Source organism: Nelumbo lutea, chromosome 3 (genome assembly GCF_056320005.1).
Source record: "Nelumbo lutea isolate HS-2025 chromosome 3, American lotus-T2T, whole genome shotgun sequence".
NCBI lineage: Eukaryota > Viridiplantae > Streptophyta > Magnoliopsida > Proteales > Nelumbonaceae > Nelumbo > Nelumbo lutea.
This window is the reverse complement of record NC_142686.1, coordinates 3086428-3105076: the sequence shown is the minus strand read 5'-3', so window position 1 is coordinate 3105076 and position 18649 is coordinate 3086428. Positions and strand designations below refer to the sequence as shown.

General features: G+C 36.1%; 2 protein-coding genes across 7 annotated transcripts in view; both read right to left on the bottom strand.

The window, feature by feature from the left end:
- The window catches only part of LOC148862397 (ENTH/VHS family protein), an 88880-nt gene extending 82512 nt beyond the window's left edge, over nt 1-6368 (bottom strand). For 2 of the 6 annotated variants that reach the window (XM_088980484.1, XM_088980485.1), the window contains exon 1: nt 5751-6325. The gene's annotated coding sequence lies outside the window, so the exon portion shown is untranslated. Of the gene's footprint in view, nt 1-5750 lie in introns of all 6 variants that reach the window. The other 4 variants (XM_088980482.1, XM_088980487.1, XM_088980483.1 and 1 more) reach the window with 3 other exon arrangements.
- Nucleotides 6369-14672: 8304 nt separating this feature from the next.
- LOC148862396 (exocyst complex component EXO70C1-like) lies at nt 14673-17027 on the bottom strand. The gene has a single exon (XM_088981138.1). It carries the CDS (start codon nt 16921-16923, stop codon nt 14917-14919), a length of 2007 nt encoding a protein of 668 aa, XP_088837264.1. The 5' UTR covers nt 16924-17027; the 3' UTR covers nt 14673-14916.
- Between the last annotated feature and the right edge of the window lie 1622 nt (nt 17028-18649).

Genomic DNA, 18649 nt, shown 5'->3' with positions numbered 1-18649 from the left:
CAGCTATGAATCAAATGCTGGGAAGATTCTCTTGGTGGTATATGTATATGACATTGTTATCACAGGCAGTGACAAACCAAAAATTGACAGGTTGAAGGCTTACTTGCATGATCACTTCCAGACAAAGGATCTTGGAAAATGAAGATACTTCCTAGGGATAGAGGTTGCAAGGTCCAAGAATGGCCTTAATCTGTGCCAGAGGAAATATGTTCTTGATTTGCTAGAGGAAACAGGGTTGTTGGGTGCCAGACCAGTTGAAACACCTATGGAACTGAATGCTAGATTGGGTAGTGATACAGGTGAGGAGTTTGAGGATCCAAGAAGGTACAGAAGGCTGGTGGGTAAGCTTAATTACCTTAACCATCACTCGACCTGATATCTCATTTGTGGTCAATGTAGTGAGTCAATTTATGCAAAATCCAAGAATCCCACACTAGGAGGCAGTCCTAAGGATTGTGAGGTATTTGAAGGGTGCTTCAGGTCGTGGTTTGTTGTATAAGAGTGGAGGAAGTCTTGAGATAGAGGGATACACGGATGTTGATTGGGCCGGGTCCATATCTGACAGAAGGTCCACTACAGGGTATTGCAATTTTCTTGGTGGGAACTTAGTGACATGGAAGAGTAAGAAGCAGACAATGGTAGCAAGAAGCAATGTAGAGGCTGAATATAGGGCTATGGCTCACACAACATGCGAACTGGTGTGGTTGAAGCATCTACTAGAGGAGATGAGATACTCGATTGACAATCCTATGAAGCTATACTATGATAACCAAGTTGCAGTTCATATCTTCTCTAATCCAGTGTTTCACGAAAGGACGAAGCACATAGAAGTGGATTGCCACTTTGTACGTGAGAAGGTGCTTAGTGGAGTGATAAGTACAGCATATGTGAACACAGGAAATCAATGGGCAGATTTGTTTACCAAAGGGTTGAATCAGGGAAGAGTGGACTACATATGTAACAAGCTGGGACTATATGACATATACTCACCAGCTTGAAGGGGAGTGTTAGAGTCGGTTGTACAAGGGTAATACAGTCCTTTTATGTTTAGTTATATATGTATTACTCTGCTGATGTGGCCCTCACTTAAGTGAGGGCACAATGGTAATCCTTGTATATCTTAGATAAAAGAAGGGCCGACTAGAGGTTTTGAGATTTTTCTCTCTAATTCAGCTGTGACTTTTCTCCTTCTTTTTCTTCTCTTTCTCCTTCTCCTTCTCTCTCTCTTTTCCTTCTCTTTCTTCTGATCTGAACATATATGAACATCTAATCTGAGTTTTATCAGCCCTTCTAGCAAACTCCTCTCCGCCTCAAAAGAACAGGCTTAAGCTCTTGCCAACTCTAACATTCCTGATTGCCAAATTCTCAATCCCCACTCTACCTTCCTTTTCCTCCTTGCAAACTAACTGAGGCTCCTTAGCGCTCTTCTCTGAATCTCAAGCACCCTCCTCCTTATCTTCCGATCCAGGTTGCCTTTCCAAACCATCCCCGAGAGAATCCAACATCTGCACCTTCTCCCCATCTAAATCATGAGATTCTTCTCCTCACCCCTCTTAACACCTTCTTCTTCAAACCTTTGGTCTTTAATCTTTTTCTCTTATATACCCTCTTGAACTTGTTCCTCAGACCATCCCAATCAAACTGTCATTTAACCTTGAAAAAACTTGAGACATGAACAATATGGGACTTACTTGAGTTGCTCATTTACTTAACTATCTCTGAAGTAATAGCCACTCCTTTCTTACTTGCTGCTTTCTTCTTCAACCTAAATCAACTCCAGTCCTGCTGATTGAGACTTCAAAATTTAAAAATTTCTAACCTCCTTCAGATTATAGTCTGAAGTCAAACATTTATTCATATTGATCTTTTATAAAAGGTAAGTTTTTTATCTACATTTGGTACTCTTATATTCTGTAATCTCAGTTTATCGTTACTTTATTAGTTTATTAGTACCATTAAACTGAGAATACAGTAGGTCTCCTGTGCCTCGTACTACCTAATGCAGCATCCATGAACTATTAAACAGAGAATTGTTTTCTAATTTTTTTTTCCTTTCGGTAAGTAGAAAAAAAGACCAGAAGGCTTTATTTAGATTGTAATAACTTTGGGGGTGTTCTGTTTGTGGTTGTGTTCATGTTTCATCAGGTTCATAAACACAACCAGCATTCCGAAAGACATTTTCATTCTGTTTCTGGTTATGGAACCAGCAAAATCCCATTTTTTTATAACAAACTGAATACCCCATCCCCATGTACCCATGTGCATCCAGATGCATACATCAACCGCAATCCATGCAACAAAGAGAGAAGATGAGATCAGATAGAGCCTTCTCTGGCCCATGGACCCTGAATCAAGGTTTAAAATATCGATATTAAAAATCATTTTTCCTTTTCTCTACTTTTTCAGTTTGATACATTGGGATGGTTATAAGCATCTGAAACTATTAAAGTCCCCTAACTCTCATTACATATCAATACTTTGAACCTTGCCCTGAATAACACTAAAGCATCATTCCTCCAGAATTTCTAAATGATGAATCAGTATTACCCAAAGAGCCAAGATTCCCCAAGGAGCAAGCACAAAATAAGTCAAGTTTTCTGATTAAAAAACATAAAAGAGTCAAGTTTCAATGCTCCTTGACGTGCAGGATTTCAAACTATGGATCTAACTGCTCCAATCATTGATGGAGAAGCGACAGCACCCCCCCCCATGCCTCACCACACCATCCAACTATACTCATTTTAGGTCCTTAACAAATCAGCCACCCAATTGTCAATGAGAACAACTAAAGCTTCCACTGATGTATTTGTTTTGAAAGCATCAGACAGGACGACATAGAAAGAGAAGCAACAGCATCCCCATGCATCACCACACCATCCATGGTGACGTCCCTGAACTTGTTTTAGGTCCTTAACCAATCAGCCACCCAATTGTTAATGAGATCAACCAAAGCTTCCACTGATGTATTTGTTTTGAAAGCATTAGACAGGACAAGAGAGTTATTCCATACTCTCTACCATTCTGTTTCTCCTATTCCTTTCCCTATTAAGGCAATTCATCAAGATCAATTCTAAAGTTCAAGTATTTTTGTTGAGAGGTGATATGCTTGAAAATTAGTGTGTGTGTGTGTGTGTATATATATATATACTTATATAATTTAGCATTAACAGTGTAACTGGCCCTTCCCTGGTCCCTCCAAATGTGCTTCCTTTGTAGGCTTAGTCAATTCCTAGGCATCAACTAGTCATTGCATTGACTAGAGAGGCTAAACAGTTAGTCATCTCCTCAGTCCTCGCTATATTGATATCACTTTCCCTCTTGTCAAGGTTTGGGCTCTCATGTGCTCTGGATGTTTGGCTTCTTGGGGGCCTCATGCAGTCAGTCTCTTTGAGCTGCTCAATACCCTCTTTTTTGTATTGTGTTTAGGACTCCTGATAATCCAAGGCCTGTTTTCCCTTAAGCATAGTCCTTGGAGCAAAAAGTAGTAGAAAAGAATTTGGGCCATACCTTAAGCACCCTTTTGTCCTTTCTTCTATTCTTTGTAATTAAACCTTTGCAGATAACAAGAAAAATGTTTCTAATGCAACCTAAAACTATTAATATTTCATAAAGACCAAGAGATAACTCGATGTAACCTCTTCCATTACCTTAATCCATAACAAAGGGGATATTGAGGATGTCAGTCATAGAATTAGAACAGGATGGGCAAAATGAAAGGGTATATCTAAGGTGTTATGTGAAAGGTGAATACCACTTTGGCTAAAAGGAAAATCCTATAAAACAGTTGTAGGGTCAGCTATGTTGTATGGAGCAGTGTTGGGCAGTTAAAAAATAACATGCCCATAAAATGAATATGGAATAAATGCAGGTGCTTAGATGAATGAATGCTAAAACTAGAAAGGAAAGGATAAGATCAGATATAAATCTGTACAAAGGAACCCAAAAGTAGCTCCAATAGGTGATAAAATGAGAGAGAGTAGACTGAGGTGGTTTGGTAACATGCATAGAAGACCATCTACAGCACCCATTAGAAAAGTGATCTGTTACAAAGTTGAGGGGCTAGAAGAGCTAGGGCAGACTGAAAAAGGACTTGGATGGAAATAGGAAAAAAATTTAAATGCCCATAATTTGACAATGGATATGATACTGAACAACAGAATGGCAAAACATGATTCATGTAGCTGAACCCATATAGTTGGGACTTGGACAAGGCTTAGGTGATGTCATTTGTTAAAAAGTATATTGTGTCAACTTGTGGTGGAAGATGTGCATTATATGCATAAGGAAGGCCAACTACATAAGCAAGGAAGTATTTCTGAAAACCATTGACTAAAGTAAGTTTAACACAAGGGATTTTATTCAAATGGGTATTACACAGAACAGAAGCACCTTCCCTCCACCCACCTACCCCAAAAAGGGCCCTTAAGCAACTAGCTTAACACTAATACTTAATGCCAGCAAGTACCAGTTTTAGAGAACTATCAAATTCGCTGTTAAATTCATCACCTTTGGAGAACTTAATAGGAATAACAATTTTGAGCATTGTCAGATAATCTTATGATATGCTTGCTTCTTTCAGACAGGTTTAAATATAATGAAGCTATTTATTGAAAAAAAATGACACAAAAATATAAGATTACCCAGGCTGTCATTGCTAAGGAGGCAGTAAGTTTGCTAACTTAAAGAGGTCTTTAATAGGCAATGGATTTCAAACTAGGTTCTCTCATAAACTCGACATGCATTCAAGAGTAACCAGAACTTTCAAATCCAGTTTTAAAAGAGAATGGGACACCCCATCCAATGATTGGTTTTGTTTGGGAAGGGATTGTAAAAAGATGCCATCTAGATTTCTGTACCATAGAAGGGACACCAGAAACTCATTAAAATATCACAAAGTGAACAAATAAGATACACTTTTGGTTTATTGCATTGATAAATGAGAGTTCAAAGGTTATTCGCATGCATTGTCTATGGAGGAAAAGCAGAAAGCATATAACCACGAAATTGACTGAGAGTTCTATGCCTTCTACTCAAGGAAATGAATCCTATAGAAACGCTCTTTCAGGTGGTGCAGATCTCTGAACCAAAACCTAAATTCAATCTCTTAGGAAATGATATATGGTCAAATGGAAGCTCAATGTGAAGGCAGTAAACTTGATCAGTTAGGTTGGACTACAGCATGTGCTGGAATGAGTGTATCCTCATTATTTGCCACTTCAATGAGACAGCTGTTATCATACATTGGCGAAGGTTGATTTTGAAGGAAGCTCTTGTGAAGTTATCAACAATGAAAACGAACAAAAAGAAAACAATCTCTAGTTATTTATCTTCCTCTATAATCCTAGCATGGAAAAGTACTTAGCAAGAGCATCATTCATTTAAAACCAATGAAAAGGAAGGCAACGCAGAACTGGTCCTGAAATCAGAAGATATAGCAGAAACCAAAAAGAGAGAAAGCCAAAAAACTGTCAATAGATAAATAGAATCGTTCGTCCTGACATGCCAGATAGAACTACTAATAAATCGGACTTGAATATATATATTACAGAAAAAAAGCAATTCACTAAGCTTAGAACCCTAAAGCAGCATTCTTTCAGAATTCAATCCGTCACGTCCAATCAAAGAGAATAATCTGAGAATAGAAAAAATATGGAACTAGAGCACATATTTAACAGATTGCCCCATAAAAGAAAAGGCACCGAGACCTTCATAGAATCAACTCAAAAGGGAAAGGAGCCCAAGACTCGAACCTGTTAACAAAAATATAGCCCGGGAAGAAGGAGAAGATCAACTGCCAAGAAAGATGATCCGCTCGGGTTTTTCATTTGGGTAGCTCTGCTCCCGGATGACTAGGGTTTTATTAAGGTTTTATTCTTTATTAGTTTAGAAGATAGCAATAATCAGAATGGAGCTCTGCAATCGTTATCCATCTGTTGTTCATACTGCAGAACGGTAAGAATCCATTCCAACTTCCAGACGTGTTTTTAGTTTCTCTTTTTCCTTATTGTAGTATGGTGGTGAACGTCAAGACTATTCCCACCCTACAGTCTGAATTATCTCTCTCCGTTTGAGCTTCGAATTAAACATAAGATAACGAAAGTACAGAACTTGTTCTCAAGCGAGAAAAAAATGGTAAATTACAGATTACCACCCCGTATTTTGCAGATTTGAAAATTTAGCCTTTCGAGCATTCTTTTGCCACAAAGACCACCCTCTGAATTTCCAAATTCTAACCGTTTGCAGATATCACCGTTAATTAGAACGACAGAGAGGAGTTAATTTACTAAAATGCTCTTTTATAATTTGTATTTTTGGGGTTGGGGGTACTTAGTGATACCCACCACTGATATTCCCCCTTCCCCAACGACGGTGGTTGCGCGAATAGAAGCCGCATCAAATACTAGAGTGAATCACCTAACGTACCATCTGACTGTAGCCACCATTTAGAGTAAACCCCCCCCCCCAATAACTTTGTTCATGAGGAAGGATATTCATTCCTACAATATTGATAAAAAAAATTCATTCCTGCAAGTTACTAGATACTAGTTATAGATGAAATGAGAGTCCACTCTATGTGCTTGTACAGGTCTGGAACATGGGATTGGATGCAATGTTGTAGCACTAGTATTGTTTGCATAAAAAAACTATTGATAGATTTTCAACTCTTAGTAGTGGTGCCATTTTACTATCGTGGAGGAATAAGAAATAGTTGGTTGTAGCATGATCTAATGCTGAAATAGTGTACAGAGTCGCAGCTCATGGCATTTCAAAGATACTGAGTTGCTACTTGATGAGGTGGGACTTGAGTACGAAAGATCAATGACAATCTAACAATCAAGTAATATTGGCATTGCTAGGTTATAACCCCATCCGGCATAACAGGACAAAACATAGTGAGGAGGGGTCCGGAGGGGAATAGGCTTTTCAATAAGTAGCGGGTGTCCAGGTAAAATTTGTCATCTGTTTTTGCCGTCAAATAATTAGGCAGTGTCTTGTTTTTGCCGTCAAATCTAAGTTGAATCATAATGCAAGCAGGTTGGGCATTATTGGTATCTAACTTGGCCTCAGGGTGAGTGTTAGAGTTAAAGTACTATGCCTTTTTAGTGTTGATTAGGTTACATTTTGTTTTTATTCATTTCTGACTTTTACCAGTGGCAATCAAAAGCATTGTTGTAATTTTTTTGTATGTTATTTTTAAGGGAAAATTTTCGATAAATACTCTGTACTTTACGTCGAATGCCAATTTAGTACCTAAACTTTAAAATGCAATAATCTACTACTTAAACTTTCATTTTGGGACAATCTAGTATATATCGTTAATGGACTGTCAGTTATGTATATCACGTAACCTTATGTGCGATTTAAGAATTTTGAAACTATCAAAATTACCCTTAGAAAAATACATTGTTCATCTTCTTCTTTCTTAATAAAATGAAACAAAATCCAAATGACTTGCTGCTGGCTACTACAATGGCCAACGAGAGGATAAAGAGTTTAAGACCATCTGTCTAATGGACAGCATGCGCGTGCTGTTATCATGATCTTCTCGCCAGTCGCTCTTGCTTTCCTCTGTTGCTCTATTGCTCTTTGTTTGTTAATCACCTATTTACTTCAACACTTTTCCATTCCAGTGGCAGTAGATGCATGTGGAGTTGCGCTTGCAGGTCCAATCTCCATCTCTCTGTATTTCTCTTCTCCTGGGGCTCTTTTCCCTCTCTCTCTTTCTCTCTCTCTCTCTATATATATAATAGCTTTGCAAAGGTACATGAGATGAGTTTCATCATGTCTCATTCTAAAACCAAACTCCATCATTCCCTCCATTCAAAGGACCCAACAAATTCCTCGAGAGGTTCAGAGATTTCAAGTTCAAACACGAAGACAAACGGGAAATGTCCGAAACGGAACTAGACAAATCGTTCTCTTCCAGATCCAGCTCGCTCAACATCTCACTACACCGATAACCTGAAGTCGAAAAGAGATTCCCTGTAAGATTCATACGCTTCAGCACCAACGACTCCAAACGCTCCAAACTCAAGAGAGTCAAAGCAACAGACTTAAAATTGGAGGCTAACGGGATAGAGCTAAGATCGAGAAATGAAACACTGGAGTCCTTACATGTAACTCCGTTGAAACCGCAAGGATTCTGATTCCACTACCAATTTTGGAGTAAGTTTGGATTTAAAACCGCAAGAACTGGAACAGTTGCGGTGAACAGTGTTCATAGACTGGAACAATGGCAGTGAACTTTTGTTTAGTTTTGACTCTGAACACTGGCTTTCTCTTCTGTGGTGGGGAACAGTGGCGGTGTTCAATGAAGGAGACGGTGAACAGTGGCGATGAACGGTAAAAATTATATGAAATTTAAGGAGCATTTGTATCTTTTACTATGACACTTAACGATGAGTTAACGCCAGGTACTATATTGTGGCAAAATGAAAATTTAGGCACTAAATTGGCACTCAGCCTAAAGTACAAGGTGCCTATCAAATATTTTCCCTATTTTTGAATAGCAAAGGAAGGGGTTGTGTGGTCTCTCTCTCACACACACACATATCCACATCTCTAACTAGTTAAAGCTTGTTGGTTTTTTGCCGAGCTTTCTCTTTGAAAGCATTGCAAAATCTTCATAGCTCTCCAACGAATTGCTGATTTCTATTATACATAGTTTTCATTTTCTCGTGTAGTCAATTGGGGTAAAACAAGTGTTGTCCTGATAACTTTCTAGTTTTGATCCATTTGTAGGCTTTATTAAGTGCTTTTTACTATGCCTCCTTTATATTTGCAAGTTTTTTTTTCTATTATACCTTCCTTGTGTTTTACTTTGGAAATGGCCCAACTTCTTCTCTTTTTCTGCCACCTCACTTATTTTTTTCCTCTTTCATGCCCATAATGGAAAATAGGATTTTAAATTTTTTAAACGACTTGTATTTAGGGGTGACCACGATCCAAACTCTTCACGAGCTACTCAAACTCGGCTCATGAAAAGCTCGACTCAGCTTGGTTTCAACTGAGCTTCGAGCCAAGCTCGAGCCCAATTTACAGGCTCGATTAATAAATGAGCCAAGCTCGATATATATATATATATACTAAAGTTATAGAAAAAAATATTATAATTCTTAATTTTCTCAAATTGAGCTTGAGCCTCGTACTATTCGGCTCAGCTCGGCTCAAATCCACCCCTACTTGTATTCATTAATGGAGGGTATGTTAAATCCAATGGGGTCAATCCATAAGGTAGGGGTGTATGCGAGTTGAGCCCATTTGCAAGCTGTTCGGACTTAGCTCGCTAAATACTCGGACTCAGCTCGTAATAATCAAGCTCAACTCGAGTCAAGTACATGGGCGAGTCAAGCTCGAGCTTCATAATAGCTGGCTCGAGTGGCTCGCAAGCTTAATATAATAAGATTACATTTTTTAATAAATTTGTATTTATAATATAAATAAGCATTTGAGTTTTTCATATTAACTTATTTATAGTATAAATGAATACATTTATAGTTAACTTTCAAAAATATATTTTTATTTAGAATATTTATAATATTAATTTATTTATAATTTTAATATACTTAATATTGGTTTATTTATAAATTTTAATTATAATCGGCTCGAGTCGAGTTCAAGCCAAATATATGAAATTTGATCGAGCTTGAGTCTAATTTCGAGCTCCATGTTTTTGAGTCGAGCTCTAGCTCGAATAGCTTGATAATTGGCTCAACTCGAATCGATTACACCCCTACCATAAGGTATATATAAATCTATTTGAAAATCTGAGGGTATATTTAAGTCAATTTATGGAAACTTAGGGCATGTTTAAGTTCTTTAATGTTTTGCAATTTTGAGGACATTTTGGTGATTTCATATGATAAATGGGTTGGTTGGAATTCCACTTTCGTGGCTTGGATTTCTAGTTGATCTTTCGATGGTAGAGATGGGGTTTAAGGGTGCAAGAAGGTATCAAGGAAATGGTTGAATGAGATTGTGTGAAATTAAATCTATTTTAATTAATGGGACAAATGAGGGTATTTTTTAATGAAAAAACAAAATGACAAGATCGAGACTTTGATTTTTTAGGCTTCTGGATCAACTGGTAGAGTTTGAATGGTCTAATTGTTCTTAGATCAAATGGATTTAGAGGATGGATGGATGGATGGATGTTTTAACCAATGAGAAAGCTTAGAAATGAATTTTGATTTGATAGAGGGGCAAATGGAGGAGATTTAGGATGAAATTTAGTATCTAAGGCTCAGTTTGGAATGAGTAAAAATGCAAATATGTAGAATGCAAAACCTTATATTTTGTATTATTTTATATGTATTTACATTGTACATATTTGCATTTGTACTCTTCCCAAACTGAGCCTAAGTGTTTTGTGATGTCTATAAGTCAATGATGGTGTATGACGAGTTCAGAGTTGGGCTAGAGGGTTAAATTTGGGATTTGAAGGTCTTGTCTCAACCAACGAGTGTAAAGAGGCATTTGATGTCCAATGGAAAAGGTGAATCTTCGATCAAGCAAGTATAGTGAGAGATCTAATGACTATAAGCATCTAATGTCATATTGGGTTAGTCAAAGAGGGTCTTATAATGAAATTTAGGAGCGCCCGTGGGTTAAACTAGGGAATTTTATCATGAAATTGGCATATTTTGAGTATGTTTTTTTGGAGATTATCGTGAAGGTCTAGTTGTTTTAGAAGTGTGTCAATAGACAAATTTAAGCTTCGAAGACTTAACTATTCAACATTGTTGACATTTAGGCCTCCTTTGCTTTTTGGTAAGTTATTTACTTGGGTAAATGCACTTACCCGGGTAAGTGTTTCCCATGAAAGACTTACCCGGGTAAGTGAATTTACCCATATTCTTTTATTTTCCATGCAAACAAGACAATGACCATTTTAACCATAAAAATCCATTATTACAAGGGGCATTTTTGTCTCATTCAAGTGTTGACAACTTTCCCCCAAGGCGGGAAAGTTATTTACCCACCTAGGAGATGGGTAAGTGATACATAGGAAAATAAACTTTCTCTGGTCCCCACATAAATATAAAAAAAAGAACATGGGAGTCTTGGTCAATGGGAATCAAAATCCCGTTGACCAATTCTCCCCCTCTCAAAATCCAAAAAAAGGAATGCTCCCTTAATCTTTAGTTAATGGATGGTGAGACCAAGGAGTTCAAGGCTAAAAGTTAACGTGAGATTCATATATTTATAAGAATAATATCTACCATGTGAAAATTATAAGAACAATAAAAACAATCTATATCTATATATTAAAACCAAATGTGACAAGCTTGCACTTTCTTGCTTTTCGGTTTCTTCTCAAAGGCACTTATCTTTTTCTAATTTTTAATTTTTAATTTTAAAAATTAATAAATTAACTCAAGCGGCTAATCACCTTTTAAGACTCCACTTTTCTCACTTAGCCACTATTAATTCTCTCTCATCTTTCCCATTAACTCTTTTAATTATCTCACCTTGTTAATTATGCCATTAACTCTCTCCTTTAATAACTCATGCCAACAATTCTCTAATCTCCTCTCTATTACTCCATTTAATTGCCTAAAAATCATTAATTTTATTTATATGGATACCCATTCAATTTAACTATACTTTTATATACATTAGATAGAGTTATATTAAACTGTAATTAGTAATAAAGATCAATTATATTGAAATGCATATATTCAATGGTAAATTATTAGGCAAAATAATATATTTCCATTTAAAAGATAGTTAATTTTTAAGTTAATTGATCAAGTAATTTGCATTTTAGAATAGATATTATTTACTTTACCCAACAAATAAAATCAATGTTTTAAAAACTAACTTGGAGGTTGAATAGTTTTTGTCTCTAGGTCATAGGCCAATGGTTTAGCTGTATGAGTCGGACAAGTCAAAACGTGACATGTCATCCATCTATATATGTAGAATATAAGGTTTATTTGTTTTTTATTTTATTTTATAATTATAAGAGCCAAAAATTGAAATTTGAGGCCAACAATTGGGTTTTTTTTTATAGTGGATTTGCAAAGATTGCAAAAAGTTATCCAAAATAAGGAAAAAGATTATCCCCAATCAGACAACCAAACACAAAGTTAAATCATCTACAAGTTTTCAATACATTGTATATTGTAACTTCTAACCCAATGACTAGGTTAAAAGTGTCAGTGGTTCAACTATAGAGGTCGAACATGGTAGATTTTAGGAAATCTGGAATTAGAAATAGGTTCGAGTGATGTTTGGATTGTTAACTCGTCCAAGTCAATGACAAGTTGAAAACATTAAATAAAACATCATAAAAATTATAATTCATTTTTATTCCATTTGAAAATAATAAAAATTAACTAACCATATGAAAAATATTTTAGTAGGTTACTTAAATAAAATAAAATTATTTATTGATTATCACTATTGAATAAAAATAATTTTATTAATATAATAAAAATGAATAAGATAAATTAAGAACTAATATTTGTTTAAAATAATTTTATAATTAATTTTTACTAATTTAAACCACTTATGTTCCACTAAAAAATAAAAGCTTATTATAGTTAGTTAAATTTAATAGGGATTAAGAAAAAAATAATAATAAGTTTTTAATTTTATTAATATAAAAATCAAATTAAATTCCAATTTAAAATAGGGAAATTATAAAAAACCTCATTGGGTTTTCTAACATTCCTATAAAACTCCCCCTGTTCTAGGACCTTAACAAACCCCCCTATTGTTTTGAAAAAAATGTGCAAATACCTTCCTTTTGCCAACATTTCAAATAAAAAAATGTTGTAATGCATTAATTTTACTTCACTTGAGCCTTTTTACCTTACTTTGTCCAATAAGAACATGGAGAATTACTCTTTGAAAGTTATTGGCAGAATAAATTAGTGGAGAATAAAGTTAAAATTTTAAATTGTTTGTGATAATGCATTAACAATGATAAGGGTATATTGGTAATTTCAATGTCTTTGTTATTGAAAAGCCAAGAGAAAGGAGGTATTTGCACTACAAGAGAGGCCTTTGTTAGGGTTAAAACTCGAAACACAAAGGTGGTTTATAGAATTGCTATAAGAAGATGTTTTTATAATTTACCTAAAAATAATACAAAAATAATAACGAACAAATAAAAGTTAATAAAAAATAGCATTAAGATATAAAAACAATACAAATTTGGAAGTGTCTTAGGGTTCCATCCTCAACTTATAAATAGAGCCCGTACATCACACAAGTCGTGACTAGTATTCTCTTAAAATGGAGGTCTTTTGGGTATACAGGTTGGGGCAGCCCGTAAATACCACATGACAATCATAAAGGACAACTTTCCCTTTTTTTCAGGTATATGGGCTGACACGGCCCATATCAATTGCGTAGTGGCCACAAGGATGCCAAAGACTCCTTTTTCTCATTTAAAACTAGTAGGGCCTTGTGTGATGCATAGTAAAATAAAGAATTTAATTACTTTTATTAATTAATAATCTGAAAGATATTAGGGTTTTCTTTTTTCTTTTTCTAGACAACCAAGGGGATCATCCCCGAAACCTACAAGCAGGATTTGATCCTAAATCTCCACTACAACAATAGGAGACCTTACCAACCAACCAATTATATTTATTGTTGTTTGCACAATATAAAAAAAAAAAGAAAAAATCGAATATCATAGAAATACTTGGTACAAATATTGATATGAATAAATTAAATTTTAAGAAATTTATGAATAAATTTTTCAAAATTTATTGATACGAAGAAATTGTTTTTCAAAAAGTTCTGAATTTATGGATAATTAATTACTAAAAATATAAAAAAATCAGCAAAATATAATTTTAAATTAAATTTTACTAAATTAAATTACCAAAAACATGAAATTAGTTTATGAAAATTAATAAATAAAAATTTCCAAATAAATATAAAAAACCAATGTAAATTACCAATAATTATAGAAATTATTAATAATTTCCAAATAGAAATTATCAATATTAAAATTCCCCAATAATTTCCAATATAATAATTACCAAAAACCAATTTAAATTACCAATAATTAATTATGGAGATTATTAAAATTTTAATTTAATAATTTTCAAACTACTAAATTTTTTGAATAGTTATAAAAATTATAAATATAATTAAGATTCCCCAATACTTTTTCAATGTAATATTTAACAATTACCAAAAAACAATTTAATATTTAAAATGAATTTCAGCATATGGATTGACCCGACCTTGTTGTGACATTTGGCATAGAGGAAATTGAAAAAAAAAAAACCATTTAATTTAGGTGAACGGGTCAATATCGGTGATAGGTGGGTGAGGGTCAGGGTGTGTTGTGACCCACTAACAAGAATGCATATGGATATGGGTTACTACTCACTAGTGGGTTAGTGGGTCATAATGGGTGGGTTGGCATTCAATCCGCACCACCCATTTGTCACCCCTACCTTACCAATTCAAATAAGACTTTCTACGGTGTTAGTCCCATTCACTGAAATGAAATTTGTAAACCCAAATTAAATTAATCTCAAACAAAATAATAATTATAGTTATACAACTAAGTTATGAGTATATGACAAATTTTGGGATTTAGTCCTGTTTTATTTACTTGTTTCATGGTTTTATTTTTCCAATACTACAAGAAAGTCAGGCGAATGGAAGGATGTTCTTCCCTAAGGCCTAAAGTCTTAATATATGGAAAAATATCCTGTAACTGTAATATTATATACCTTAAACAAAATTAAGGTTACATCGGATTACATTTATCCCTTGAAGCATACGGATACCAAAAAAAAAAGAGGCAAAAAGAATGTAAAAGCTATAAACCAAGACAAGAAATACCACCTCAAAACATCTCCTTTTTTTTTCCTTTTAAGTTTCATTCAATTTTCCCTTTTTTTAGGTAACTTCCAACGAATAATGTTGTCGTACCTTTCATTAATTTTTCCTCTTCACCATTGATGCCGGATTCCCCTCAAACAGCTCATCGATGTATGTCTCGATATCTTCTGGTCCATACTTAATATACTTCTCTGCTTGCCTACCGGAATCCAAATATTGCCGGAACCTCCCCACGAAGGAGCGATATGCTGGAATCACAACTGCCGATATGGACACCCTAAGCTCGGATTGAAGTTGTTCATCGCTTACCACCCACGAAGACTGCGTCTTGTGAATCTCCTCAAACATGGAATTGAAGGACTTGAACCTCTCCTTGAGCGCTTGCTTCGCTACTTTCCCATGCACTTGCAAGCCCTCATCTCTGAGTAATGCTAATACCTTATTCCACGTCTCTCTTTGGTAATTCTTATGGTATTGCCTGAGTTCGGATGATTTTTTCCGGCACCATGAGTTACCAATCAACTCGTATATCTCCGCGGATCCCTTGATCTTCTGCACGATGTACCGCCCATTGTTCATCAAAAAGATGTAGCTCAAGGACGGGTCCTTGTAGAGTTTCGATTTTATCTCTAGATTTGAGCTCAAAAGATCCATAACCCTCAGTAGTTGTTTTGAAAAAGGTGATTGCTTCGCCACCTGATCAGCCCCGCTTGATGGCTCGCTTTCCGCATCTGATCCAGCCGACGCGTCTGATTGTTCAATCTTTTGATGTTCTTGGAATACCTGTTCTAAGGTATCCTTGTACTCGCATGCGTATTTTAGATAGTTCATGGTGTAGCGCGTCAAGGGGTGAACGGCACCACCGGGAACTGGAGTTTTCCCTGCATCAGTCTTGATTGAATTCTCGAGTTCACAGAAAATGGTGACCGCAGCTTCACCCAGTCGGCACCGAGCAGATGTTGTCTCTGTTTTTAGTTCGCGTAACGGCTCTTCCGAAAATAGGCCAGTCATGGCCGGAATCAAATCGCGCAAGGTTTCGTACATATCAAGAAACTTGAACAGCTTCTCAGCCGACCGCTTCGTCATTGCGACCGCTTCAGCGAAATTAAGAAGCTGTATGAGGACACCACGCGTAAGGTTGCAAAATAGTCCGTCGTAAAGTGTCGGATTGCATGAAAAAACGGACTCGCAAAGCTGCCGTTCGGCGGAGAAATAAATCGAGATGCAACGCTTGAATGCCTTGATCCATGTAGCAATTTCTGCTTCCAGTGTTTCCCATTGCATCTTCTGCACATCGTCGATGCTAATCTTCTCAAACCCGTGCTTGCTCAATCTCTCCTCGAAAGCATTTCGCCTTGCGATGGTATAGACCTGGCAGCACTCAGTCTCGTAGCCTGCTGAAATCATTGCTGATGCAATCCTATTCAAATTGTCCACTGTATCGGGCGAGTAGCCCGGAAAATTGGTGTCTCTAGCGGAATCGGGTTCCCTTTGGGCGTTACGGTCGGAATCATTATTAGAATTAAAAGAAGGTTGCTTTGTTATAGTCGGATCCGAATCGACGGATCTCGAATCTTCTAGGAGAGAGCGGAATTCCTCCTCCAAGAATGACATTGCTCGTAGAAGAATTCTGCTGGCACGGCTAAGCGAATAAGTGTATTTTGTCTCCGACGGGAATCCACCGAAGGCGTTCGCTAGCTTTGAGATTCTATTTACAGCTTCCAGAAGACTAGACGTGTCTTCATCCAATTCATGGCTCCACTTGATGGTAGATTCGTTCGACTTGTACTTAGTAATCTCTGTTTCAACAAGCTCTGCGAACTGCTCAATGGAATTGGGAACTTCTGGTGGATTGGGGGTAGATATGGAATCGCAAAGATCAGAGATGAATCGATCGATGTCTTCGGAGACTTTAGGAAGAGTGATGGAATCGGTATCGGGAGAAGAATCGTCCTTCTGCTCACTCTCCTCTTCCTCCTTGTGTTTTTCCTTAGTCTCGTGTTCGTCAGGCTGCGCTTCAACGTTCACGGACTCGGATGCCGGACAAGAGTCGGGGTCACGGCAGGCAAAGCTGCCGGATTTTTTAGGCTGATCCTTCTCCATCTGGGTCTCTAAATTAATTGTCTCTGTATGTTTTTCATGCCCAAGGATAAGAGGGTATGAAGAAGAGTAGCAGAGGCATGTGAAGACACGAGCGAAAATGAAGGGGAGTTATTCATTTTCTTTGTATATGTTTATTTCAAGGGATTGAAATGGTCGTCGTTTGCGCGTGTAGAGAGAGAAGAAACTGGAGAGAGAGAGACGGAGAGACGTAAGGACGAGGATTCCCTTCCTGGAATGGAAAGAATCAAAGAACGTTGTCCATGTTTAGAATTTAGAAATGGTTGACGGTTGGCCCGTTTAGATAGTTTAGTTTGTGCTTGCACCACTGCTCCGAAATCCGAATCCCTTGGTTGACACTGACCAATAGCACAGAAAACGCGTATCAGTAAAATAGCAGTTTTATCATTAAATAATAATAGCTATTTTACTAAAATACCCTCCACATACTAATAATTGTTTTCTTACTGCTGTATCCTGTAGGTCCATATTCCCGGCTGAGCAGTTGATCCTTCGAACTACTCATGTATTCCCGGTTCCCTCGGGGTTAATCAGTAATGTTCCCCTTACCCATGACCTTTCCCCATCATTTCTATATTTTCTGAAGCTTGTGTTTATTGAAAAAGCGCTGTAACAAGAGTGTTAAATATTGGTTTTTATTGTACATAAAATTATTATTTAGATTTAATATTTATTAAATATATATATATATATATATATATATATATATATATATATTAAAATTGGTTTGTCTATGTCATCAATCATTTCCTTGCAATAAAATCACATTCTAATTTTCTGTTTTTTTGAATTTTTTATTTTTTTAATTTCATATAATTGACTATTAGACCAATAAGAAAACAACATAGACTAAATTATTTATAACAACCACTAGATAAAGAAAGAGATATTTGATTTTCTAATGTCTAACCAAGTGGTACCACTATCCCCCACTTTCTCATAAATTATTTCTAATTCCTATTTATCTTCTCCCTACCTTGCCAAGTGGCACCATTATCCCCCGCTTTCACCTAAATTGTCTCTAATTCCTATTTATCCTATCTCTCCACTTTTTATATATATCCATCCAAAGAAAGTTTATTAATGTTAATGTTAAAATATTTATTAAAAACACCAAAAATAATTTGGGTAAAATATAAAATCTTCTCCTGAAATTTTTAACAATTATAAAAACCTCCCCTATAGTTTTATTTTAACAAAAACCTTTCCTAAATTTTTAAAGAATTGGACAAATACCTCCCTTCGTCAATAACCCAAACAAAAAACGTTTATGCTTACAAAATTACCCCTGAAGCGTCATTTAAAGATTTTGTAAAGTAGCATGGCGCAAACACGTATTCAGCCTCCTCGGTGTTATTTGGTCCTTCATTTCCTTCCGGTGAGCTTCTCGCCGAAGAAAAACTGATTTTTCCCATGAAGCATCCATTATCTAATTATTTGTCGTTATGCTTGTTGAATTTTTAGCTTATGAAGTATTTCTTTTTCGTTAATGCAAGTGGAACGTGTCGATGTTGCAAATAATAAAGGGATCAATCTCTATACTCTCTGACGCCGGTCTAATGGCCATGTTCTGGTTAGGTGAGTTCAGTCAATGAAACTGAATGTGTATGTACTTTTGTATAGACAGTTAGTTATATTACAGTGTTAGAGTCAGCCTACGCATTGGCCGGATACGAATGACCGGCGTTAATAACTTATTAACGGTCCC

What these genes read in the sequence shown, in the direction of transcription:
- LOC148862396 (XM_088981138.1), bottom strand. Translation starts at nt 16,923, where the DNA reads ATGGAGAAGGATCAGCCTAAAAAATCCGGCAGCTTTGCCTGCCGTGAC.